The sequence below is a fragment of the Bubalus bubalis genome, chromosome 2 (assembly GCF_019923935.1).
Source record: "Bubalus bubalis isolate 160015118507 breed Murrah chromosome 2, NDDB_SH_1, whole genome shotgun sequence".
NCBI classification, from domain to species: domain Eukaryota; kingdom Metazoa; phylum Chordata; class Mammalia; order Artiodactyla; family Bovidae; genus Bubalus; species Bubalus bubalis.
In genome coordinates, this window is record NC_059158.1 from 25252808 (window position 1) to 25278521 (window position 25714).

Sequence of the window (25714 nt, forward strand, 5' to 3'; positions counted from 1 at the left end):
AGCATTTGTCCTGTAGTGAATGCTCAATAAATGGTAGTTATTATTAGTTTTCAAAATGCTTCATGCCTGCGTGTTTCAGGTCCATCGCCATGAAAGAGGCATAACCATATTGCTGAATTGTAGTTAAAGTTTGATGCTGTCTCCATCTTCCTCTACTTGAGGCCTCAGGAATCAGATCTAAGTGGCTCTAACAAAATGCCCTTCAAAGAAGGATGAAGGGTATGTATGGTTTATTGAGTGTGGTTTCTCACTGGATTACTAGAGACTTCAGATGATTCCTTAAACTAACATAGGACCCCAAGTCTTACTCTTGCTCTTAAAACTATACTCAAAGCTTCCATCCACATGTTGAACCTAGGGCACAAAAATTCTGAAAACATGATGCAGTCAATTTCATATTTTTTCCATTCCCCAACCCTTCCAAAAGACTGTAACACTTCAAATCATCTTTATTATGGGGTGACAGATTTGGTGTTGTTAGAGATAGTGGTGGCTAGAAGGGTGGCACTTCATCCCTGCAGTAGTTTGGGGGTAGGGTGTGGTGGGAGAATGCAAGGAATCATCAGTTGGCGTAACCCTTGGCCCTGTCTTCAGTGCCTACACAGTGCTTGGCACACAGTAGGCGCTCAATAAATATGTCAGCCTTTTGCGGGTATTGGGGATTTCAGGCGATAGAGGCTCCCTTTGGGAACAATATACAGAAAAGAACATCTCACATTCTGTCAGTTTGCAGTTCTTGGTTCAAGGGTACTTCCTGTTACCCCTCATCCTTCTTTTAGAGAGGCTGGCCATCTCATCAGGGTGCTTCATCCCAGTACCCTGAACCCTCTTTCCAGGGCTGCAGTTTCCCCCACGTGGAGGACGATGTGATGTACATCATTTTGGGAGGGACACTACACTCTTGATCCTTCACTTTCGAGGCACAAGGATCTTAAAACCTAGAGGCCTTCCAGACTGCTTGTTATTTAATGAGTACCCACTTTTAGAATCCCTCCCTGAAATGCGGCCTTTTATTTTTGACCCTCGCCTCCTGCATTTAAGGGTATTACTTGGTGGGCTGGGGGACCCCAGGCAACTTGAGGGGATCCCCGCTCAGGGGACGGTGTTAGGCAAGGAGGCGGGACTGGCGTGTTGGAAGCGGGGCCGCAGGCTCCCAGGGCCACCCAGTCGCAGGGCCAGTCAACAGTTGCAGCCACGCCCCCGCTCCCGGCCGAGACCCCGGATCTTCCTCGCACCATTGCAGGGTTGGGCCGAGGCCCGCGCATGCCTGCTGAGAACCTACGGCCGCGGAGGGGCGGGCCTTCTCCTGTTCCTTTCGATAGGCTCCGGCAGTGCGAGTAGGTCCCGCCCCCGTGCGCGGCCAAGTCTACGGACAAAGTCCGGGCTTGCGGACGGGCTCCGGCTGACAGCGTCCGGCAGCGCGGCACAGCCCCGCCCCCACGCGGGGGCACGCTTCCGGACGCGGTCCGCGCGCGCTGGAAGGCTCCGACCCCGCGGTCCGCGCGCGCTGGAAGGCTCCGACCCCGCGGCCCGGCGTGGGTTTGTGACGCGCCTCCGGTGGCCCCGCCCCTTCCAGCAGCGTCAGCAGATCCCAGTGGTTGCGCTGACGGGCTACGTCTCCGGGGGTTAACCCGGCCTGGTCCCGTAGTCCTTGGGCGGCTCCCAGCCCCAGCAGCAGCTGAGCTACCTCCATCGCCCCTTCTCGGGCCGCCAGGAACAGCGGCGTCTGCTCCTGCGCGGGAGGAAACAGCCAAGGGCGAGGTCAGGGAAGGCCACGCCCGCAGGACTGGCCCTCCTTCTTGACCGCTGCCCCGCCCCTTCAGGGTTTTCGCAGTTCACCTCTCCCGCTCCCAGTTTGTTAGGGGCCCCATCTAACCCTGCCATCCTGTGCGTCTTTATCGGCTCCCGCCTGGAGAAGGGAGCGGGCGGCCCGGGCGTTGTTCACGGCGGCGGCCCAGTGCAGCGCTGTTTTTCCTAGGGGACCACGTGAGAGGTAGTTACCGCAAGGCTGGGGGCCAGACGCCTGGGTTCCTGTTTCCCACGGGTTCTGGTCTTGGGGGAAGGGCTGTTCCGCCCGCCGGGTCCCTCCTAGGCGGAAGCGTTGCCCGGGTGACCGTCGGCCTGCAGGAAGCGTTGCCCCTGGTGACGTCACCGGCGCGCGGGAGGGACAATAGGGCATTGTTCTGGGGTCTATGGGACCGGCAGGCTGCGTCCGTCCCACGAGACCCCTCTCCGTTTTCACAGACACTCTTCCTCCATCCTAGTTCCCGGTGGTCAAGGGCAGCGTGTGTGTGTGTGTGTGTGTATATTTGAGGATGCTGAGGGCAGACTCAAGTGCTGCCTGCTGCTACTGCTCCGCAGATTTACCACCTTCACAGCAGGGTGGGAGGGAATGCCCCAGCTTCCGGTTGGTTCCTCTGCTGTCCCCCCCCCCCCCCATTTTTTAGATCTTACCTCACACCCCATTTGCTCAGTTTCTCTATAGCACAACATCAACTTCTCCAGATCCATACCCCATTTGTCTCTGGCCCCCACATCTGCTTGGGCTGCAATCAGTTCTTCAACCAGGTCTTCGACAGCCAGCCTGGCGGCCAGCATCAGGGCTGTGGTCCCATCCTCTGTCCGTGCATCCACTGCAGTCTGTCTGCTGCGGAGTAAGAGCTGGAGGGGCCAGAGAGGACCAGTGACTGCTGGTATATCTGGACTGTTAGCTAAGGCCCCTCGCACTGCTAACCCACCTCCCAATCCATATTCAGTCTTATGTTCTTGTTTCTTTGTCGGTCCCCAATAATCACCTTCCTCTTTGCCAAACCCTGGAGAAGGCTTTTGCCCAGCCTTACTTGCAAGTTTGCCCAGTGTCCTTTAGCAACCCCAGTGTGCACTGACCTGGCAAACCTCCCTAGCATCAGCAGCCACAGCCGTGTGAAGTGGGGTGCGCCCTGCCCGGTCTGGCTGGTTGGGGTTTGCTCCAGCCTCGAGGAGGCGGCGGGCAGCGGTTGGCCGGGAGAATCGAGCAGCCAGGTGCAGGGGTGTCTCCCCAGTGCCCACAGTGTGAACCTGGGGACAGGCCCCTCCCTCCAGCAGAGGTTCCCAGGGCTCAGGACTTCCCAGCCATGTCTCCTGGTAGGTCCTGGACTCCACGCCCCCACAGCAAACTGCTGACATCAGGGGTGTCACCCCATCTGTGGATGAGACATGAGAAATGGGGGACAACTGGGAAAGTGGGAGAACATGGAGGCCTAGGGAGAATCACGGCCTGAGGTGTCAAGAAGCCCAGCTTGGGATCTTGATTTTTGTGTGGCTTGTGTCAGTGACTTTCTGTTTTACTCTGGGCTTCAGTTTCCTCCTCTGTAAAAGGAAGTGTCAGGCCTTAATACTTTAACATTTTAACATTTTAGAGCAGTGATTCTCAAACTTGAGTCCTGGTTCAGACTCACCTACAGGGCTTGTTAAAACAGATTCCCTGGTGTTTTGAATTTGAGTCAGAAGCTCTGGAGTGGAACCTGAGAATTAATATTTCTAACAGTTTCCCTGGTGATGCTGCTGCTTCTGTCCTGGGACCACACTTTGTTCTGAAGCACTTACTCTGGTATTGGTTAATCCAGTTCAGATATCAAAGGACTTTGTGATTCTAAAAGGGGTCAAAGGGAGTTTTCATTTTCTTGGTCTAGGATGACTCACGTACCAGGTCCCTGGGTGTCCACGTCAGGGACATCCATCTCAGAATCCTGGGGAGGAGTCAGCATGGCTGCCTGGGGGAGCTCTTGGCAGTCACTGCTCAGAGACCAGAGCTGGCACTTGGGGGGTGAGGCCATTTCTTCAGCCTTGGGGATCAGAACAAGGGTCAGTGAAGGCAGGGTGACTTGTCCCTTCAACCCCTCCATCACTTTAGGACCATTCTTGCCCCAGTGCTTTCACCTGGCCCACCTCCTCTCCTTCCTTGGGGACTGAGCACATCACAACACCATCCTCATCCATTTCTGCCTCTGCTTTCAGTGCCCTGGAAGGGGGTGGGTGGGGAGAGGACCTTCAGGGCCCCAGAGATTCCCAGCAGCCTTCCCATTTCTCTCCCCTTCCTGTCCCTTCCTGTGTCTTCAGCTTCTGCAATAGCATCTCTTGTTGCTTCTGATCACCAATATCTCCATGGGAAAGAGTCCCCTCCCTGAGCCCCAGTTCTTTCTCACTCTCACTTGAGGCCAATGCTGTCCTCGCCCAGGGGGGGTCGACGTCGGCGGGAAACTGGCTGAGTCCGGGGCCTGCGAGTGAACCCAGGGGGCAGCCAGAGGGCCCCATGCTCTCGGCGCTTGCGACGGATGAGCTGGAGGACGAGAAGAGCCCCAAGGGCCAGGAGAAGGACCCCGACCACTGGGGAGCACAGTACAGGCCAGGGAAGCTGGTTGGCAGACGGCTCTGGTGGAAGAGACACAGAAAAAGAGGCCATGCCTGGTGAGGCTGGGTACTCTGGTGAGACCTTTGAGCAAGTTCAGATGCCTCTTTTTGCCTCAGTTTCCTTAACTGTAAAATAGGAATAATAATAGTACTTGCCTTATAGGGTTTGTTGGGAGGATTAAATAATACTATAAAATGCTTAGAGCAAGGCCTGGCACATAGTAAGTGGCATATAAGTTGTTTTTCTTTCATAATACTATGAACTGTTTGATTTGCAGATGATTGGATAACTCTTGGCTTATTAGAGAGAATAGGCCAGAACTCAAGGCTTGTGGGTGGTCTGTGATAGAGGTTAGGATAAAAGACTCAGGGACATGGAGCTTGCAGAGCAAATGGGTTGTGAGGAGATATACTTAGAGAAGAAGGTTAACAAGGGTAAGTCTCCACAAACAACATTTGGGGTCTCAGTGCTTCTGTTTCATTTGACTTCGTTGAGGTTGCTGGCATGAAAGCTGGCCCGGGAACAAAATTGGGGAAATGACGGGATCACCTACCGGTGCCTGCACGAGGATGGGCAGCCAGCAGGGGTCCTGGCAGTAGGGGTTCCAGGGCCCCCACTGCGGCCATCGCAGCAAGGAAGCGGAGTAGGAGCCCAGGGTCCCAGGGGCAGCGGGATGCAGGGTGCTCGGGGCCACAGCGGGACAAGTCCACACCCATCACCACCACAAACCTGTGAGGAAGAGACCCCTGGGTTAGTCCCTGGCTTCCCTCTGCCAGTTAAAGAACTCATGTCTTTCCTCCCCCACCCTGCCCCCGCCGTCGTCCTTACCCAGTGCTCAGGGATTCTGTCTCCTTGCCTGTAGGCTCTGTTTGCGGGGCTGCTCTCTCCTGCTGAGAGGGGTCTGGGGTTCCTCCTAGCTCCTCTTCTGCTTGGGCTCCAGGATAGGGGTACACCATGTCCTTGCCTTCACTGTCCTTCCTCACCCAGAGCCCTACCCTCAGAGTCAGGGACAGCACCCGGGCCAGGGCGAGCAGCTGCTGGTCCAGGGTTGAGGGGCTCAGCACCACCAACAAGGCCAGGGAGGGCCCCCACTCTGAATTCCCATCTGCTGGCCTGCAGTCTCCCCCGTCCCAGCCGCATTCTGCCGTGTTGCAGCCCTTCTCGCAGTGTCCATTGTGGAAGTGATCGCGGCAGTACTGGTCATAGGCTGGACTGTGGGGTGAGGAGATGGCGGCTCAGGACCCTAAAGAAACTGGATTCCCTCGTCCCAGAAAGGATTCCTGATACTCTACAGACTCTAGGGCTCTGTTTTGCTTAGTGGGGGCAGTTCTGGAGTAGTGGGTTTACTCCCTGGACGGTAGCTAGTCCAGACACCCTAATGTCTACTGACCTTTGTTTCCTAACACTGTCCCCTCTCTACCCTCCCCAACTCCTGGGGAGTTTTCCCTCAGGGATGCTGGTTGCTAGGGGAGATTCTCCATGGCAACAGGAGTTGCCTGGCTTGAGGCCAGGGTTCCCATGACACTCAGAGGGTAGCCCAGACAGGCAGTGCCCTCTTTCTTGGTCCCCACGTTAAATATTCATGCTGCCTCATTCCCTTGGGTTGGAGTCTAGTGTTTTCTATCCCTATTTAGCAATGATTATTAGAGTGGAAGCTCCCCGGAGCGTGAGGCTATGGTCACACTGTAACTCAGACTCTTCTGTGTCCTTCCTTCTGTGTCTTCATCCTGCCTCCCCCACCACCCCCTGCCCATCATCCCAAATCAGTTTCAGGCTCACGTGCAGGCTGGAGGAGTCTCACAGTCGTAGCCATCAAACAAACACTCTTCAGAGTCACACTGTGGGTGGCACTGCCCGTCCCGGAAAAGAAGCCAGCACCGGGAATGGGAGGGGCAGCCCTTCCAGGGGTCTGGGACCCCCAGGGAGCAGTCCCCCCCATCCCAGTTTCCTCCTGGGCCACTGCAGCCAGCATCACAGGCCCCATCTCCACTTCTGCCCTCGCATCCCTTGACTCCGGGCCTCTGACACCGGGGCCCTGGAGAGCTGGCAGGGCAGGAACAGCGAAAGCCTGGGCCCCCCAGCCCGGGGGTCTCTGAGCAGCTGCCATTGTGTAGGCATGGAGAAGGAGGGCCACAGCCTGAAGGAGCTGGTGGGGTCAGGCAATCCGGACCCCCATAACCATTGAGGCAGGCGCAGCGGGGTGGGAGTCCAGGCTTGGGGGAGGGCAGACACAGGCCACCATGGTGGCAGTGATGGAGACCACAGGAGGGGGCTCTGTGGCTGCAGGTGGGGCCTTCAAAACCCTGTGGAAAAATGTAATTTGTAACAACAATAAAGGGGAAAACAGTTATAAAGGGGAAAAAAGTGTAATTTGTAACAATAGTAAAGGGGAAAATGTAATTTTGGGGTTAAGTTCACCGGTGTTATCTTTTAAAGAAAATAAAGGAAGGCTATGCATAAACTAATGTTAATTTGTATTTTACTGTACCATGAACCAAGGTTTAAGATTAACCTAGGGCTTCCTTCATAGCTCAGTTGGTTAAGAATCTGCCTGCAATGCTGCAGACCCCAGTTCAATTCCTGAGTTGGGAAGATCCGCTGGAGAAGGGATAGGCTACCCACTCCAGTATTCTTGGGCTTCCCTTGTGCCTCAGCTGGTAAAGAATCCACCCGCAATGCGGGAGACCTGGGTTTGATCCCTGGGTTGGGAAGATTCCCTGGAAAAGGGAAAGGCTACCCACTCCAGTATTCTGGCCTGGAGAATTCCATGGACTGTATATGTATAGTCCATGGGGTTGCAAAGAGTCGGACACGATGGAGTGACTTTCACTTTCCCTGGGGTCCAGTGGTTAAGAATCTTCCTGCTGATGCAGGGGACACAGGTTCGATCCCTGGTCTGGGAAGATCCCACATGCCATGGGGAAACTAAGCCTGTGTGCCACAACTACCAAGACTGCTCCCTGAAGCCTGTAAGCCGCAGCTACTGAAGCCTATGTGCCTAGAGCCTGTGCTCGGCAACAAGAGAAGCCACCACACTGAGAAGCCCCTGCATCACCACTAGAGAGTGGCCCCTGCTCTTTGCAACTAGAGAAAGCCCTTGAACAGCAATGAAGACCCAGGGCAGCCATAAATAAATAAATAAATAAATAAAGATGAACCCAGTTTCATGCATCTGAGGTCTATAAACAAATACACACACTGAGTTAAAAGAACTTATTCACGGTCACCCAGCCAGCCTTGCGGACCTTCCCACAGGCAATGTCCATGACTTCTGAAAGTTCCATTCAAACTTTCACCTGATTCTGCCTTTCCCCATCACTGCTTCTGAGGGCCACATCCCCCTCTGGACCTGAGATGGCTTTCTCTGATAATTCCCTCTCAGGTGCTCCCCCAGGTTCCCAGCTCAGGGTTTCTTTTTTGTTAGCATTGGGGGCTTCAGAGGAAGCAGCCTGTCGTCACTCACCTGGGGACAGTGGCAGGTGAATCCTGGGGGTGGCCCTGCTGTGGCCTCACATGACCCGCCGTGGGCACAGGGCTGGCTCTGGCAGGGGTCTAGCTCCACTTCACACCACTGGCCTGCGGTGGGGTGGGATAAAACATGACACTCCTTCAGTTGCTGCCTCCTTCCCAGCTCATTCCTGGGAGTCAGCCCAGCACTAGCTGCACAGGCGCAGGGATGGTGGTGCATGTTCTCTAGGCTGGGGTCTGAGGCAAGGGAATGGGCCAGATGACTAGGCTGCCTTGTGGGTGGGGCTTGTCTGGGCTTCCATGGTCAGTTCAGCTATGGCTAGAGATGCGCACGCCCCTATCTCAGGCCTCACCTGTGTGTCCAGGCAGACACTGGCAGTAGAAGGCATTGGCCAGAGAGTGGCAGGCTGCAGTGCCTGTGGGGTGACAGGGCCGGTCCAGACACTCATCCACGTCCCCCTCGCAGCGCAGCCCTACAAAGCCTGGCGGGCAGGCACAGTGGAAGCCTCCGGGTTTGGAGGTGCAGGTCCCCTGGTTGTGACAGGGCTGGGATTGACACGCGTCCGGTTCCTCTGAGCAGTTCTGTCCACTGTAGCCGGGTGCACACTGGTAGGCAAAGAAGGTCAGACAGGGAACCAGTAAGTGAGCCCCTCCTGGCACTCTAGGGGACCCAGTGCAAGATGGTCTGCCTAGCATCCCACCTTCCAACTCAAAGCATCACTCAGCTCACCCTCCATCACAGTCACGTGTAGCCTAACCCTTTCACCTCAACTCCACATGAGACATTATTGTTCGGTAATATGGACCTTGTCCCCTTCCAAGTCCCAATCTCTATAATTCATTACCACTAGATATAATTCCATTTTTGATAAAACCTCCCTCTTCCAACCACACACCCACTGGGTTCTCTCATGCTTTATTAATTTATAAGCATTTATTAGACTTCCCTGGTAGCTCAGATGGTAAAGAATCTGCTTGCAATGCAGGAGATGGGAGTTCAATTCCAGGGTCGGGACGATCCCCTGGAGAAGGAAATGGCAACCCACTCCTGTATTCTGGCCTGGAGAATTCCATGGACAGACCATGAGATTGCAAAGAGTCAGACACGACCGAATGACTAACACTTTCGCTTTCAAGCATTTATTGAATTGCCTACTTTGTGCCCAGGCATCTTTTCAGGCTCTAGAAATACAAAGAAAATTAGAACTGCTTCCCTGCCTCCATGAAATTCTCAGTCAACCAGAGAAGAGACAGCTATCACTGATTGTGTGATTTATACACATAACCTCTAGAACTCTCCTGACCACCCTCTCTATGGGTCATCTCATTTGATTCTCACTTCGCAGAAAAGGAAACTGATTCCTTGAAAGATAAGTGCCTTGCACAAGTCACACAGCTGGTAGGTGGCAGAGCTGGGATTCAGCACAAGTCTATGACTCAGTAACTCACGACCTTAACCATTTTCTGATTGTTGCATATCCTGCTGGTGAGAAAAGGGTCATTGTGAGGTCTGTACCACGTGCTGAGTTCTTGCAGGAGGAAGGAGAGTATGCAAGAATGGAGTACCAGGAAGGTTTCAGAAAGGTGGAGAAAAAACAATTCAGAGAGTGTCAGGAATGGCCAGAGGGTTGGAAGAAGCAGACGACGGAGGTGGGAGTTTTGAAAACTTCTGGAGGAAGGAGTTTCATGAAAGAGGAAGTAGAGCTGAGTAATGGGTGCACAGGGGTTCACTACTCATCAGTACGCTGTTTTTGTGTATGTTTGAAAATGCCTGTAATAAAAAGTTAAAAAATACATCGAAAATTTAAAGAAAGAGGGTAGTTATGGAATTATGCCTTCTAGTCAAAGTCATGGTTGTGAGTACATGGATCAAGTTGATTGGAATTAAAACCCAGCTGTGCCTTCCTGTCCTGCTCAGTGACCTGAACCACCAAGGAGAGGCCCTAACCCAGTCTGGAGAGAAGTTAGGGACATTTCCCTGAGGCAGGTGCCTCCTGGGCACCAGCCAGTGGAAGAGGGGTGAGGAAAACCACCAAAGAGCCAGTCTGGGGTGTGGGGAAGCCAGTTGCAGTTTTGTGTTGCTGGAGCAGTTGAGCAGTGGGTGAAGAGAGATGAAGCCTGAAAGGGAGGCAGGGCTGGGTCACGCCGGCTTGGGACTTCACTGTGAAAGAGGTGGGCAGTCACTGAAGGGTTTTTGTGTTTTTTGGCCATGCTGCGAGACCTGTGGCATCTTAGTTCCCCAACCAGGGATCGAACCTGGGCTCCCTGCACTGGAAGCATGTCTTAACCAGTGGTGAAAGTGAAAGTGAACGTGTGCGTTGCTCAGTCATGTCTGACTCTTTGTGACCCAATGGACTATAGCCTGCCAGTCTCCTCTGTCCATGGAATTCTCCAGGCAAGAATACCGGAGTGGGTTGCCATTCCCATCTCCGGGGGATCTTCCCAACCCAGGCATCAAACCCTTGCCTCTTGCACTGCAGGCAGGTTCTTTATTGGCTGAGCCACTGCGAGGGAAGTCCCAACTGAAAGGTTTTAAGTAGGAGAGTGACAGGCCAGCTTAATGTTTTCAACAGAGCACCCTAGTGGTGGAATAGAGGGTGAACCTTTAGGAGAACAAGTGTGGAGGCAGCGATGATATTAATTGTTAAGAGGCTGATGCAGGTGTCCAGGTGGAATGCGACGAAGGCCTGGACTAAGGCAGTGGGATGAGGGTGAAGGGGCGAGGACAGAGCTGAGAAATATTTAGGAGGCAAAACAGCTTGACTTGGTGGTTGGTTGGATGTATGGGGTAAATGAAAATGCCTTCTCCCCACCCTTTCTGCCCCGTGACTGCTGTTTTCCATATCCAGCCCAACTTTGTCTCCCCCCCGCCTCCTCTAGACCTTCTCACCTGGCAGAGATAACCATTGGGTTGGGCCATGCAGGTGGCCCCATGCTGGCAGGGCCTGGACTCACAGGGGTTCACCTGGTCCTGGCATGTGCTGCCTTGGAATCCAGGGGGACAGTGGCAGAAATGGGAGGGGCCGCTGTCAATGCAGACGCCTCCGTTCTGACACAGGGAAGAGACTTCTGTGCCTGGGAAGAGAGACAGTAAAGCTAAGTGGGTTGGGAGGATGCGCAGGGGCCCCAGATACTGAGCAGAGAGGTCTATGGAAGGGCCACTAACACATCTGGGGTAGGGGGAGGCCACCTGGAGCCTGAGGAATCAGTAGGCCCCTGAAGCTGAAGAGATTAAGCATGTTCCAAACATGGATGGACCTAGAGATTGTCATACTAAGTGAGTAAGTCAGACAAAGAAAGACCAATACCATATGATGTTGCTTATATGTGAAATCTAAAAAAAAAAAAAAAAAAAGATACAAATGAACTTATCTCCCAAACAGAAACAGATTTACAGATGTAGAAGATTAATTTATGATTACCAGGGTTAAGGAGGGAGAGAGGGATAAATTGGGAGATTGGGATTGACATATATACACTTTTATATATAAAATAGATAACTAATAAAGACCTACTGTGTAGCACAGAGAACTCTACCCAGTACTCCATAATGATGTATATGAGAAAATAATCTACAAAAAACTGTTTCTTTTTTAGATTCACTTTGCTGTACACCTGAAACTAATACAACATTGTAAATCAACTATACTCCAATTAAAAAAAAATTAAGTTCCTTCTCCTGCATATTTTGTCAGAATGGAGAGAAATACCTCTTCTTTGATTTAACAGAACATTATAAGCAACTGTATTCTTGGCCTTAAACAAGTCTCAAGCAAGGAGGAACTCAAGAGAAACTTCAGGTGGAGGCACTTGGCTTAACAGTCTAACTCCATCCCGTGGGTTTTGCCATTCTCTGATGTTCGCTCACTGTGATTCCCATCAACCGTCTCCACAATGGTCTCTCCCCTGAGTTCTTCTCATATCAAAACTTATTTGAGGACTTCCCTGGTGCTACAATGGATAAGAATCCTCCTGCCAATGCAAGGGACACAGGTTCCATCCCTGGTATGGGAAGATCCCACATGCCTAGGAATAGCTAGGTCCTCAGGCCATAACTGCTGAGCCCATGTACAGGAACTACAGAGGCCCGTGTGCCTGGAGTCCGTGCTTCACAACAAGAGAAGCCACCACAATGGGAAGCCCCATGCAACACAATTAGAGAGTAGCCCCTGCTCTCTGCAACTAGAGAAAGCTCGTGAGCAGCAACGAAGACCCAGTGCAACCAAAGATAAATAATTTTAAAAAAACCACTTACTTGAGCAAGGAAGGTATTTTTTTACCAGGGAATTGGCATAACATCCAAGTGAGGGGGTCATGGTGAAGTGTGTTGCGTGTGGTCAGTTAAGTGTGGTTCACTCTGAGTTATGATGGTAATAACAGTGTTGAGTTGTTCCACCCTGGACCACTGGGTTATGTCCCTGGTGCTTGTGTTAAACTGGAGTCTGATTGGCTGGGCTGCGTAGTGTTGCTTGAGTTGTGTTGAACGTGGTTCTAGGAGCTGAGTTGTGTTAGGCTGTCCTGGGTGTTGAGCTGCAGCTTCAATAACTGGTTGGTGTGTGTTGCTTCTACTTTTAGTCGGTCAGTTGGCCAACTGTTGTGTGTGGATGTCCTCAGGGGTGGGTTAGAGGAGGAGACCCTTTTGCTCTTCCTCTGCTCCCTAGCCGGTCTTGGGTTGGTACCTTGGCTCAGAGCAACCTTCTGGCAGGAGGACAGCGGCAGGTTGCAGAGAGGCCCAGTCCATCCCTGGAGGCACAGGCACTGGAAGGAGGACCCAGTCTGGAGACAGTGGGAATTTTGTGGGCAGGGCTTCTGGGCGCATAAGTCCATCAGCGTCTGAAGGTTAGGAGGGAGTGTGAGGCGGGAAGGAGTATCAGGTTCCCAGGCCAAGAGATGGTCCTCTGCCAGCTCCTCAAAGTCCCTTCCCCCCCAAACTGTCTCCTGAATGGTCTGGGACCAGGTCACCCTCCCTGGTTTCCTTGGATATGTGCATCCCAGAAGAGTTGCTGGGATCAAAAATCCTTTCAGCGAGCCATACAGATATCGAGCTCAACTCCTAGACTCCCAAACCTCCTTTCACCTCTCCCAAGCTTCCATGCTGCCCCCTGTCAATGCCCAAGGCCCTCTAACTGGAGCTTTCCCGCACCCTCCTTTCTCTGCACACCTGGCTCCCGGCCCCCTCACCTGACAGCTGCCTCCTGTGTAGCCAGGGGGACAGAGGCAGTGGGGACCCTGAGGGCTGTCTTGGCAGGTTGCCATATTCCTACAGGGGCTGGATGAGAAAGAGAGAGGGCACAGTAGGAGGAGGGTCAGGGAAACAAGGGGTGGGAGTGTGTAACGTGTGAGGAGGCAACCGCTGGGGAGGTGGGAAAGCCGGAGGGAAGGCAGAGTGGAAGAATGCGGGGCTTGGGGCGAGAGGCAGCACAGAGCCCCAGAGGAGATGGAGCGGAAGGCTGGCCAGGGCTCCCTCCCTTCCTCCAGGGGTCTGTGTGCCCTGCTCACCTGTCTGCGCAGCTGGGACGGGTCCTTCCCTCGCAGCGTGGGCCCTGGAAGCCTGGGGTGCAGAGGCAGGAGAAGGTGCCCAGCTTGTTCACACAGGTGCCCCCATTGAGGCACGGTGCTGGAGAGAGGAGGCTGTGAGGGGTTGGGTTCCTTGCCTGTAACCTGGCCTGTGACCTCAGTCACACACAGGGTACCGCCCCCCTACCCTGCCAACTTCCCCACCCAAACGACCGCTCTCTGTGTCCAGTTAATTTTTTACCAATGTACCCTGATCCCCTTCTGCATCCTTCTGTGGCCCAGCCCCAGGACGTGGTGGGAACTCACCAGAGGCACAGTGGTCAATGCTGGTCTGGCAGCGGAGCCCCGTGTGGCTCAGAGGGCAGGTGCAGGAGTAGCCCCCGGGGCTGGGGCTGCAGGAACCACCATTGAGACAGGGCCCCGAGTGACAGGCTGTCACCTCCTCACTGCAAGTGGGCCCTGAGGGAAGTGGGTGGGGTATGGGAAAGTGAACCTTCCTTTTCTCTCTTCCCTTTCCTTCCCTTCCTCATCTCCATCCCCACTGTTCTCCCCCACCCAACCTTTTTTCTTTTCTCACCACCTCCTGCACTGTTTTCTTTGGCTGTGCCTGCAGCATGCACGTGGAATCTTAGTTCTGGGACCAGGGATCAAACCCATGCCCCCTGCAGTGGAAGCGCAGAGTCTTAACCACTGGACCACCAGGGAAGTCCCAGTTCTTCTTGGTGGTGACTGAGACCCAGAGCCCTTTGGACACATGTCTCCACTGGCCTTGCCTTTGATTTAGACGGTGGTCAGCCCAGGGTATACATGGTTTAGGGAGCGCCTCACCTGTGTAACCTGTGGGGCAGGTGCAGTTGTAGCCAAAGGGCTGGGGGTGGCAGGTCCCTCCGTGGGCACAGGGGGTGGAGACACAGCCCCCCAGATCTGTGTCACACTCTGGTCCTGTCCAACCCCCATCACACACACACGAAGATCTGGTCATAGAAAGAAAAGGGGGGTTCTCTTCTCTCTTCCCCACTGGTCAGACCCCTATGACCCTTCTCTTTCTGGTCCTAAGACTCTGGCCCCTTTCTTTGCTCTCAGCATTGCCCCCCTTTTGCCTGACAAACCCCACTAATTTTCTCCAACTAGATCTATCTATCCATTTATTCCTTCTATAACTTGTTTATTGTCTGTTTTTCTACATTAAAACAAAAGCTCCATGAGGTTAGATATGAAAACTTGGTCTCTTTTGTTTTGTGCTGTTTTCCCAGTGCCTGGAAAAGTATCCACATGTAATAGACACTCAATAAATATTTACTGAATGAATAATATGAATTGGTCCTGGGATTTAATACATTTCTTTCTGCTTTGATCCTCCTAAGTCTTGTTTCCCTCTTTATTTATGAACTCTCCCTTCATTGGCTAACACTCACCAGTCAAGCCCTCCCATTGGTTGTGATCTCAGAACTTTGTCCTCTCCTTCCTATTCCCTATTGGTCATTTCCTACAGACCAGCGCCTCACTGGCTGTCTTCTCCTGCCCTAGCTGAGGAGGACCCAGAGGAGACTATAAATGGGGAGGGCCTGGAAGATGTTACCTCTGGCAGTGCCCATGGTGGCAGGTGCAGTTGTCCTCTGTGGGAACACAGCCTGGGTTTCCATCAGGGCAGAGGCAGTGGGCATTGTCCTCCTGATTCTGACATTTTTGTTTGGGCTGGCACAGGTTGGGGGCACACAGGGGAATTTCACAGAGATGGCCTACAGTGGGGAGATGGGTCAGAAAACAAAGTCTGTCTTTGTCCTTGATGAGTTTGGAGGCACTTCTTATGCATGACTTGCTCACTTCCCATTACCCTATTCTCCAGTGGCTCCCTGATACCTCAGGATACCAGCTTCTTCAGAGTAACACATGGGGTCCTGCATGACATGACCTTCCTAGAAGTGTTACATTTCTCACCTTTGCCCTGGCACTCCAAGTTCTGGATGTCCTACATTTCCTTAAGTGGGGTGTACTTTTCTCCCCTCCCCCTGCCCAGTGCCTTTGCACGTGCTGTTATCTGTGGCTAAAACACACTGCCTAGCATTCTGTCTTGACAAACTCCTGCTCAGTCTTTACGACTCTGTTCAGCCATCATTTCTCATCTCTAGTCTGGGTTGGTCAATTCTTTGTGTTCCTATAGGATCCTATGCATTCCTCAGAGCTAACAGGAGACCTTCTGGTCTTTCTTCAGTAGATTTAAAGTCACTCCAGGATAGCAACTCAACTATGTGTCTGTGTCGGCACAGTAGGCACTTAATAAATGTTTGCTAAATAAGCAAATGAATGGCTTGCCTTTGAATCTCCTCCTCTGCTCCTGGTCTCCAGTCATATCATTCATGTTGAGCCAGATGTGAGTCCTACAGTAACACCCTCAGCGCCTGTATGGTTGTGCAGATTTTGCACTGCACAACTTTCAGGGATTCCATTCTCTTTCTGTTCTCACATCTCGATCCTCAGACACTCATCAATGACTCCACCCCAGTTGTGCTCAAATATCCCTCCAGTTCTTTCCAACCTCTCCCCTGCTGACCTGTGAAGCCAGAGGGGCAGACGCAAAGGAAAGCTCCTGGGAGGTCAAGGCAGCTGGCTCCGGTGGGGCATGGGCCACTCAGACACTCATCCACCTCCTCCTGACAGCGTGGGCCTTCAAAGCCTATGGTACAACAGGGAAATCAGGGCCCTTCATGGAAGTCTGCCCATGTCCCCACTGTCACCTCCAGTGTTTTTGAGCCCCAGTTTACCTGGGGGACACTTGCAATGGAAGGATCCAGGCTGGTCCTGGCACTCCCCGCCATTGGCACAGGGAGAGCTTTGACATTCGTTGATGTCCTCCTCACACCGGGGGCCAGTGAAACCTGGAGGGGTGGGGAGTGAGTGGGGAGAGATGACCAAGGTCTTATTTTCTTTTTTTACTTTCTCTAGACTTATGAGGGACTTTGTTACAAATGTTTAAGATTTAAAGGGATGATTTCATGGATTCAAACAAGAAGTAAAGAGTTAACACTTGTATTTAGCCTTTTCTTTGTTGTTTAGTTGCTTAGTCCAGTCTGACTTTTTTGTGACCCCATGGATTGAGCCTGCCAGGCTACTCTGTCCATAGGAGTTTTGGGCAAGATTATTGGAGTGGATAGCCATTCCCTCATCCAGGGGATCTTCCCAATCCAGGGATGGGAACCTGTGTCTCCGCATTGCAGGCGAACTCTTTACCACTGAGCCACTGGGGAAACCTAGCTTTCTCCTTACAAATATAGAAATAACATGGTTACAAATTGCAAGGAGAGAATCTTGTTTCAAAGGGTCTGGGTTTTGAGGTTTTGTATAAATGTGTCATTATATGACAAAGGCACCAATGTGGGGGCTTCTCTAATAGTAATTTGAATTTCAGGACATAACGGAGTGTAACTTGATAACTTTAGCCTTCATATAAGGCATAACTGGATATGTGTACTAATGCTGAAAATACATTTTTATCAAAAGAATAAATACAAGTCCTGGCCTTTCCCCTTGCTAGGAAAAGTGAACCTGAGGAACTTCCAGAAAAGACATCTGGGGCAGGTGGAGATGACAGGAGGGTGATGCATAAAAGTGAAACTCAGCCACTGTCAGCCATGTGACTTTGGGCAAGCTACCCAACCTCTCTAGGCTCCCCTTTCTTCCTCTGTGGGATGCCCTGTGGCTCAGCTGGTAAAGAATCTGCCTGCAATGTGGGAGATCTGGGTTCGATCCCTGGGTTGGGAAGATCACCTGGAGAAGGGAAAGGCTACCCACTCCAGTATTCTGGCCTGGAGAATTCCACAGACTATATAGTCCATGGGGTCACAAAGGGTCAGACTGACTGAGCAACTTTCACTTTCACTTTTCTTCCCCTGTAAAAGGAGAATAATTATATAACCTACATCATGGTACTGCTGAAAGGATTAAATGAGATAATGCCTGAAAGTACATAACCAAGTGCCTGGCTTGGAGTAAATATTCAATAAACATCAGTTATTACAGCTGGGAACAGAGGGATGTCCCGTGAAACTGGAGAATGAAGGTCTGGGATGACTTTCCCTGCATCCATGGCTATCAGCACCAAGACCAATGGGGACCCTGAGCAGGCAGGGGGAGGGTATGGAGGGCTCTGAAGGAGGGCTGGAGGGGAGGATTATTTGGGTGACTTGGCAGAAAAGAGATGAGGGTGGGTGAGTGAGCAGGGGAAGATTTGCAGGATGTAAGAGGAAAGTTATGACCAACCTCTATAGCATATTCAAAAGCAGAGACATTACTTTGTCAACAAAGGTCCATCTAGTCAAGGCTATTGTTTTTCCAGTGGTCATGTATGAATGTGAGAGTTGGACTATAAAGAAAGCTGAGCACCAAAGAATTGATGCTTTTGAACTGTGGTGTTGGAGAAGAATTGAGAGGCCCTTGGACTGCAAGGAGATCCAACCAGTCCATCCTAAAGGAGATCAGTCCTGGGTGTTCATCGGTAGGACTGATTTTGAAGCTGAAACTCTAATACTTTGGCCACCTGATGTGAAGAGCTGACTCATTGGAAAAGACCCTGATGCTGGGAAAGATTGAGGGCAGGAGGAGAAGGGGACGACAGAGGATGAGATGATTGGATGGCATCACTGACTCAATGGACATTGGTTTGGGTGGACTCCGGGAGTTGGTGATTGACAGGGAGGCCTTGTGTGCTGTGGTTCATGGGGTCACAAAGAGTCGGACACGACTGAGTGACTGAATTGAACTGAAGAGAAGACAGTTTGGAGAGCAGGGGAGTTGGAGAGATGGGGCACTCCTTGGCCAGGCCTGACAGATCTTCGAGAGGCCACCAGCGACTGCCAGGACTGAACCGTGGAGCAGAATCTGCACTTACCCGGCTGGCAGATGCACTGGAAGCCATTGAGCAGGTCGTGGCAGTCAGCCTGGTTCAAGCAGGGGGCCGAGGCGCACTCGTCTATCTCCACCTCACAGAGCTTCCCTTCTAAGCCTGAGGACATGCAGGTGGGGTCAGCTTTGCTTCGGCTGCCTCCCCCTTTCTGCCCCAAAGGCCGGATTCCAGAACCAGCACTGTCTGTGACCTGACCCACCAGACAGCCCCTCCTAGGGGGCCACTGCCTGTGGGTTGGAGAGATGAACTGAGGCCCTGCTGCTCTGCTGGACAGTGGCTCTGTCGCCTTCAAGTGTGAAAGCTCAGGGAGCAGGGCACTTGCTGAGACCTGGGAGGGCTCCAGGGAAGTGTCTTCTGAGGCCATTCCTCAGTGCACAGAAGGCAGGGCTCACCCGGGAGGGCTGAACAGTCTGGAGGTTTTTTAGGTACCAGTGTGACAAATGGGCATCTGCTTGGAGGTGATCCACTCCTTCCATGCTACCTGGGCAGGCCTCCATGCCAGGGAGACCAGGGATCCCCAAGGTGGGGATTTGAAGGGTGTTTGGGAACCTGTGTCATTCCCATACTTGTCCTGTTTCTCCGGGCTCTTCCTGGTCTCCGCTGTCTCACCCTGAACTGATGCGGATCACTCTCTGGACCTTGGCTGCCTCCCTCTTTTTGCCTGGGGAGCCTGTCTCTAAAGTTCCTTAGTATCTACAACCTTGTCCCTTGCTTGGATTACTGGATAGTGTTCTCAGCATTTTTCCTTGGACACATCTCAGCTTAGGAAGGCTGTGTGGTGTAGTGGGTGAAACTATCAAAGCTCTGGGTTTGAATCCTGACTCTACCACTTACTAGCTGGGCAACCTCGAACAAGTCACTTAACCCCTGTGTGCTTCAGTTTCTTCATTTATAAATGGGCATAGTAACAATGCTGACCTCAGAGGGATACTGTAAAGATTAGATAATGCCCCCAAGATGCTCAGGCAGAAGTAAGCTATTGTTTTTCTAGTTTCATTCAGCTCCCTGCTATTGACTCCATCACTGTCTCCCTGAGAGATGTTTCTCCCCTTAACTCTAACTTATAGGTAGATGCTGCTTTGCAGTATTCCTTTCCCACTGAGCCAGATTCAAGCACACAGACCCTTTGGAATTTAAAAGTTTACCCTTGATCTCTACAGGGGCGAGTTTCCCTCAGTAGGTGGAACATTCTGGGTTGACATAAGCAGAGGCTGCAGCATGAAAAGTTTAACTGCTGCTTTTCTCTCCCTTGATGGGCCTCTGCATACAGTGGATCAGGTTGTGCATGCTACGGTGACCCTGAAATGAACACAGAGTTGAGCAGTGTGCAAGCTCACTACCATCTGTGGAAGCTCTTTTCCTGGCATGGGGGGTGGGCACTGATTTCTTAAAGTTTTCATCTGGGGGGTGAGGAGACGAGGAGAAGCCTTCTTTGCTATCTGACCCCAACTGGCCTCAGGCTAACCATGCTCTGGAGGGGTCACGTCCCGTGACTTCAGCACTAGTTCCCTGGCTCCTCCACCCAAGGCCCCATTCAGCTGGTACCTGGTGGGCAGAGGCACTGGAAGGTGGCGAGCAGGTCCAGGCAGGTGCCGCCCCGGTGGCAGGGCTGCGACAGGCACTCGTTGTGATCGGCCTCGCAGCGGGAGCCCGTGTAGCCAGGCGGACAGAGGCACTCAAAGGAGCCGGGCGTGTTGAGGCAGGAGCCGCCGTGTTCACAGGGACTAGGGCCTTGCTGAGCTGGGAGGAGAGAAGACCTGGGAGTCCACCGGGCTCAGGGTGGAAGGGCAAGAAGGCCTGAGTGGCAGGGAAGGTGTGGGGGGGCCTGTCTGTGGCAAATGAGATCAGAGTGGGGAAAGGGGTTGTGACCTTAAAGTGGAGGAGTGGGACTTCCCTGGTGGTCCGGTGCTTAAGACTTCACCTCCAATGCAGGGGGTGTGGGTTCACTCCCTGGTCAGGGAGCTAAGATTCCACACGCCCGATGCCAAAAAACCAAAACATAAAGCACAAGCAATATTGTAACAAATTCAATAAAGAATTAAAAAAAATGGTCCACATAAAAAAAAAATCTGAAAAAAAACTGGAGAGATGACTAAACGTGGTCTGGAGGGCTAAGTATTGGTGAGAAGACTGGGTAAGAGATGCCAAATAAGGACAAATTCAGGAAAAAAGAGATGTTCATTTCTTTATTTGGCCACTGTGCAGCCTGTGGGATTTTAGTTCCCTGACCAGGGATTATATCCGGGTCCTCGGCAGTGAAATAGCAGCATCCTAATCATCGGACCACCAGAGAATTCCTGAGATGATTTTTAATTTGAAAAACAGTTTGCCTGTTTCCCTCTTCAGCAGAGGCTGTGTGGGGGCTTAGAGAGGGTCTGATGAGGGGGGTGCCTCACCCATCTGACACTCGTCCAGGTCCTGGTGGCAGGTGGGCCCTGTATAGCCCGGCTGACACACGCAGAGTGTGGAGCCGCTCAGGGGATTGGTGCTGCACTGGGCTTCCTCGTGGCATGGCTGACTCAGACACATGTCCTCCATGTGGCACAGCAGGCCTGGAGGGCGGGGTGGACAAGGTGCTCAGAGGCTGCCTGAAGCTCCCAGGTGCTCTCCTGGTGCTTCAGTCACCTAGCATCTCCGCCTCCCGCTTCCCGGAACCTCTGCGTCACACCTGTGCGCCCAGGCGGGCAGAGGCAGGAGAAGGAGCCCACGCGGTCAATGCAGGTGGATCCGGGGGCACAGGTGGCGGCCACACAGTCATCCAGGTTCTCCTCGCAGCCGGCGCCTCCCCAGCCACTCACACACACACAGTGGAAGTCTCCAGCTGAGTTCTGGCAGGTACCCCCATTTCTGCAGCGAGGGGGACCCTGAACCTCACATTCGTCCACATCTTCAGAGCAATCCCAGCCTGTAGGGGAGTGAGAAGGGGACAGGCGCTGCAGCTGGGGGCCCTGTGAGGACTAGAGAATGGGGGCTGACCATCTGGGCCACTGGTGCCATCAACCTGGCTTAAAGGACTCACCTGTCCAGGCCTCTGGGCAGAGGCAGGTGTAGGTGGCCAGCCCATCCTGGCAGATGCCCCCGTTCTGACACTGGTGCCCAGCACAGTCATCTGGATTCACCTCACAGCTTGGGCCTGTGAAGCCTGACAGGGTCGTGCGATGAGCTGAGAGAAGGGACCCATGGGACACCACCTCCATGCCCAGAGAGGGGCCTCAGGAAGACCCCTGTGAGGACGCACCTGGGGGACACAGGCACAGGTGGAAGGTGGAGTCTCTCCCTGGAACCAGTTGACAGGTGCCGCCATTGAGACAGCCCAGGGGGGTGCAGGGTCCCGGCCGGAGTCCACAGCGTGGACCCTCCCGCCCAGCGGGGCAGAGACACTGGAAGGATCCCAGGGTGTTATGGCAGGTGGTGCCCTTGGGGCAGGGTCCCGGGTCCAGGTAACACTCGTTGATGTCGTGTTCGCAGGCGTGGCCCTCGAAGCCGGGTGGGCAGCGGCACTGGATCTGGGGGTATGTGGCCAGACACACCCCTCCATTGACACAGGGGTTGGCTGAGCAGAAATCTCGAAGCTGGCAGTGCTCACCTGAGGTAGAGGATGGATGGTGAGGGGGCCGTTTCCAACAGTGCACACATTCCAGCTCCTCCAGAATGACCCACTCTCACTCTGGGTTATCTCTGTGTCTGATCTCCGTATTTCCGTCCCTTCTTCCCATCCTCTCCCTGTCCTGGTCCATCATCCTCAGTTTTATCATTTTTTGGGGAGGGTTCTCTCTGGAGTGACCACATTTTTTTCCAACCGAAAACTGAACATGTGGCTATTGGTGGGAGTATTGCGAATCAACCCTGCTTGGGAAAATCTGGGACTTGGTGTCTGTCCCTTTAGTGGTGACCTGGGTGGAGAAGATCCCCTGGAGAAGGAAATGGCAACTCGCTCCGGTATTCTTGCCCGGGAAATCCCATGGACAGAGGAGCCTGGTGGGCTACAGTCCATGGGATCGCAAAGAGTTGCACATGAATGAGTAGTCGTGGACATGAATGAGAGTCAGACATGAATGAGCATGTGGTAGGGAAGTAGAAAGCATGGATCCTCTGAAGGCAGGAGACATAGCCCCTGGCTTTGCCCCAGCCAGCCGTGTGCCCTCGGGCAGTCATCTCGCCTCTCTCATCCTGATTCCCTGATCTTTGGGTGGTTGTAGTGTATCATGGTAAAGAGATTCCACAGCTGTGCGCACTAGTGGGAATGGTGGCAGTGGCTGCTGGTACTGAACTAAGTAAGCACTTTCTGAGCATCACCCCCTTTCCTATCCACAACAGCCTTATGAAGTGTGGACACTGGCTGACAACTGAGGATCCAGACAGCTTAAATATCGTATGCAAGGTCATGTCTAGTCAGTGGCAGAACTGGCGATGGGCCCGAGGAGGGGGCTGCCTAGAGCCCCTCCTCTGAAGCACAAGGCCTGGCAAGTCGCCACTGCCCATCCTTCTTCTTGTCATATATGCTGGTCTCTCACACCCAGTTGCAGGCCCAGTTTCCTCAGAATCTCCTGGTTAGTTTAAGAATTTCCATTCCCTGGGTCTGCTCCAGACCCACTAGAGCAGGCTTTCTGGGATGGGGGCACTAGCATTTTTAAGGCCTTCCAGGGTTGCAAAGAAGTTGGACACGATTGAGCACACACAGTCCATCCATCCATCCATCCATCCACCAATCAGTCAAAGGTGACTGCTGTGCCTGCTCAGGTCTGAGAAGCCTTGCCTCGAGTCCACCCCTCCTGGAGGCCTCTGCATCCAAGCACTTCTGGTCACGTGAACTTTGCTTCCTGGTCCAGTCCTTTCCATCCTGCTCAGGTGCCATGGAGTCTTTCTTTCCAGGTCCTCGCAGCTCTGTCCTGGCACCCCTGACAGGGTAGCACACCTGCCCACCATACGTCCTGCTCTTGTGCCCCAGGACTGCACCCCTCCTTCTGGGATGGGCACCCATTCCTCTCTCTGGGTCAGATCCTCCCATCTCCATCACACCTCCCACCACTGCAGTCTTCCCCGATGATAGTGTGGGCTCCCACCACTCAGAAAAGGAGCCACTCAGGTGCTCAGAATGCAGAGTCTTAGAAAGATGGTACTAACAATCCTATATGCAGGGCAGCAAAGGAGACACAGACGTAAAGAACAGACTTCTGGAGTCAGCGGGAGAAGATGAGGGTGGGATGATTTAAGAGAATAGCACTGAAGCATGTACATTACCATATGAAACATAGATGACCAGCGCAAGTTCAATGCATGAACCAGGGCACCCAAAGCCCGTACTCTGGGACAACCCAGAGGGATGGGGTGGGGAGGGAGATTGGGGGAGGGTTCAGGATAGGGGGGCCACATGTATACCTGTGGCTGATTCATATTGATGTATGGCAAAAACCATCATGATATTATAAAGTAATTATTCTCCAATTAAAATTAATTAATTAATTAAAAAAAAAAGAATGCAGAGTCCTGGAGGTCCCCTGATGTGCTAGGCATTAACCCTCTAGCTACTGAGTCAGGAGAGGTTGAGGGGGCGGGGAAAGTGGTCAGGGTGCTGTGCTAAGGGGGCTATGGCAGTAGTTCTTTACCAGCTGGCTTGGAAATAGCTCAATGTTTTAGCAGTCATTACAATTCTGCTGGTGAATGTCAGTTTCGGGTAAATGGATCACCAAGAATTGGCTGGTTGATTCTCGCGGCCTCCGTCCTCCAAGGGCTCACAGTCTCTTGGGCTTCAGTTCCATCTCTCCTACCCCGCAGCCCAGCCACGGCCCCCTCCTGTCCCTTCCTCCCTCTCCCATCAGCGCTCACCCGTCCATCCTGGCATGCAGGAGCATCGTGGGTGGCCCGAGTCCTGGAGGTGGCAGCGACCCATTTTGGAACAGAAGGAGGAACAGGGGTCCCTGATCTGAGCCTGGCACCTATCGCCAGTGAAGCCAGAGGGGCAGGTGCAGAAGAAGCTGGGGGCCATGGGAGAGGGGGTGCCAGGGGAGCCGGGAAGGGTGGGAAGAAAGGCGTGGCAGCTGCCTCCGTTCTGGCAGGGCTGGGCATCCTGGCAGGGGTCAGGAAACTGGCATGTCTCACCCAGGAAGCCAGGGGCACACCTGGGAGGGGTGGAGAGAGGAAAGTTCACATCCTGACCCTCTGCTCCCACCTGCCTCCCTCCTTTGCCTTTATTTGTTTCTCTTCATCTTCTTTGCCTCCTTCCTTTCTCCTTTCTTCCCATTCTCCGCATCCCCTCCCTTGTTCCCCTTCCCCGTCTCCCACTCCCATGAGGTGCACTCACTGGCAGGTCCCTTGCCCCTGGGATAGGCTCAGGCAGGTGCCTCCGTTGGCACAGGGTTCTGGGAAACTCCCGCACTGCAGCCCTAGGGATGGAGATGAGGGTGAGATGGGAGCAGGGAGCATCGGGCTCCACTTGCCCTCCTTTGGATGCTCGGGAGGGACCTGCCTGCAGCAGCCCTAGAAGGTGCTCCACACCACCATCGCCTTTACACCCCTGTTCTAGTCCCCACGTGGCACTCACACCCCAGCCCCCTAGATCCCAGGTCTCTCAATTACTAATCCCCACCCTTCCTTTCCTGTTTATTCTCTGGCCTCCCAAGTCCAGCTTCAGGCCCCATCCCTCGGAAGCAAGACAACAGGGATCAGGAGGGGGGCTGAGGGGACTCCTGGGAGGTGAATGGCTGAAACACTAAAGGGATTTCCTCCCGGAAGGGCCCAGCATTGAGCCACCAGGGGTGGGGACAGCTGGACCGGGAAAGGGACTTGGTGAGCCTTTGACTTTCCCATGTCTCCATCTCCTGTTCCCTCTCATCTCTTCCCCCAGCAGGTGGTCACCTTGTTTCCTCTCTTATTTCTAAACATGATTGCAAGAACGTGCTGTCCCCTAGTTCCAGGGCCTACTTGGTTCTGCCCGGGGGTGGGCACCCTCTCACCCATCCCCCTGCGGTCACCACCCCTGGCACGAGGCCCACAGCCTTGGTCTGTGTAGCTGCAGGAGCAGAGTTGGGTCTCCCTGCCGACTGTCCCATTTTGGGGGCAAGAATCTTCTCCATCCAGTGTTGCCTCAAAGCAAGGACCTTGGCCCTCTGTCCCCCACCCACTGGACTTCCTCCTAAGGAAGGTGGGTCGCCTGGCCTCTTGCCCCCCCGTGACTCACCTCTGGTCCTGAAGACTGGCTGACACAGCAGCAGCAGCAGTGGCAGCAGCAGTGAAGGGGGCTGCATTCCAGAGCCCCTGCCCACGCCCAGATCCCCCCGCCCCCTCCAGCGGGACCCTCAGAGCCCCTCGCTGAAGCAACAACCACCTCCTCTGCTCCCACGGCCCCTTCTTCCTCCTCCTCGGCCTGCTGCGAACCTCACGTCTGAGCTGTTTCCTGAATCACACAATGTCCTGGACACCCTAGTGATGGGGCGGGGGGA

The 25714-nt window shown here is 53.4% G+C and overlaps 1 protein-coding gene across 3 annotated transcripts; it reads right to left on the reverse strand.

The window, feature by feature from the left end:
* Nucleotides 1-431: 431 nt before the first annotated feature.
* Nucleotides 432-25655, reverse strand: NOTCH4 (notch receptor 4). 3 transcript variants are annotated; one of them, XM_045162792.1, is made up of 31 exons: nt 25453-25655; nt 24577-24658; nt 24102-24394; nt 21514-21861; nt 21295-21417; nt 20944-21180; nt 20672-20827; nt 19821-20015; nt 18261-18374; nt 16138-16251; nt 15927-16049; nt 14955-15114; nt 14204-14349; nt 13682-13834; nt 13358-13475; nt 13040-13127; nt 12538-12691; nt 10749-10933; nt 8212-8464; nt 7854-7966; nt 6170-6693; nt 5219-5602; nt 4944-5119; nt 4191-4410; nt 3919-4000; nt 3686-3824; nt 2887-3182; nt 2514-2661; nt 1877-1974; nt 1485-1732; nt 432-1452 (listed from the first exon to the last, which is right to left on the reverse strand). In XM_045162792.1, the coding sequence occupies exons 1-31, from the start codon at nt 25517-25519 to the stop codon at nt 1011-1013; spliced, it is 5979 nt and encodes a 1992-aa protein (XP_045018727.1). In that variant the 5' UTR covers nt 25520-25655; the 3' UTR covers nt 432-1010. The 3 variants fall into 3 exon arrangements, with proteins under 3 accessions (XP_045018727.1, XP_025123719.3, XP_006059240.4); XM_025267934.3 differs by having other exon boundaries at nt 1245-1732; nt 13358-13409; XM_006059178.4 differs by having other exon boundaries at nt 1245-1732; nt 3928-4000.
* Between the last annotated feature and the right edge of the window lie 59 nt (nt 25656-25714).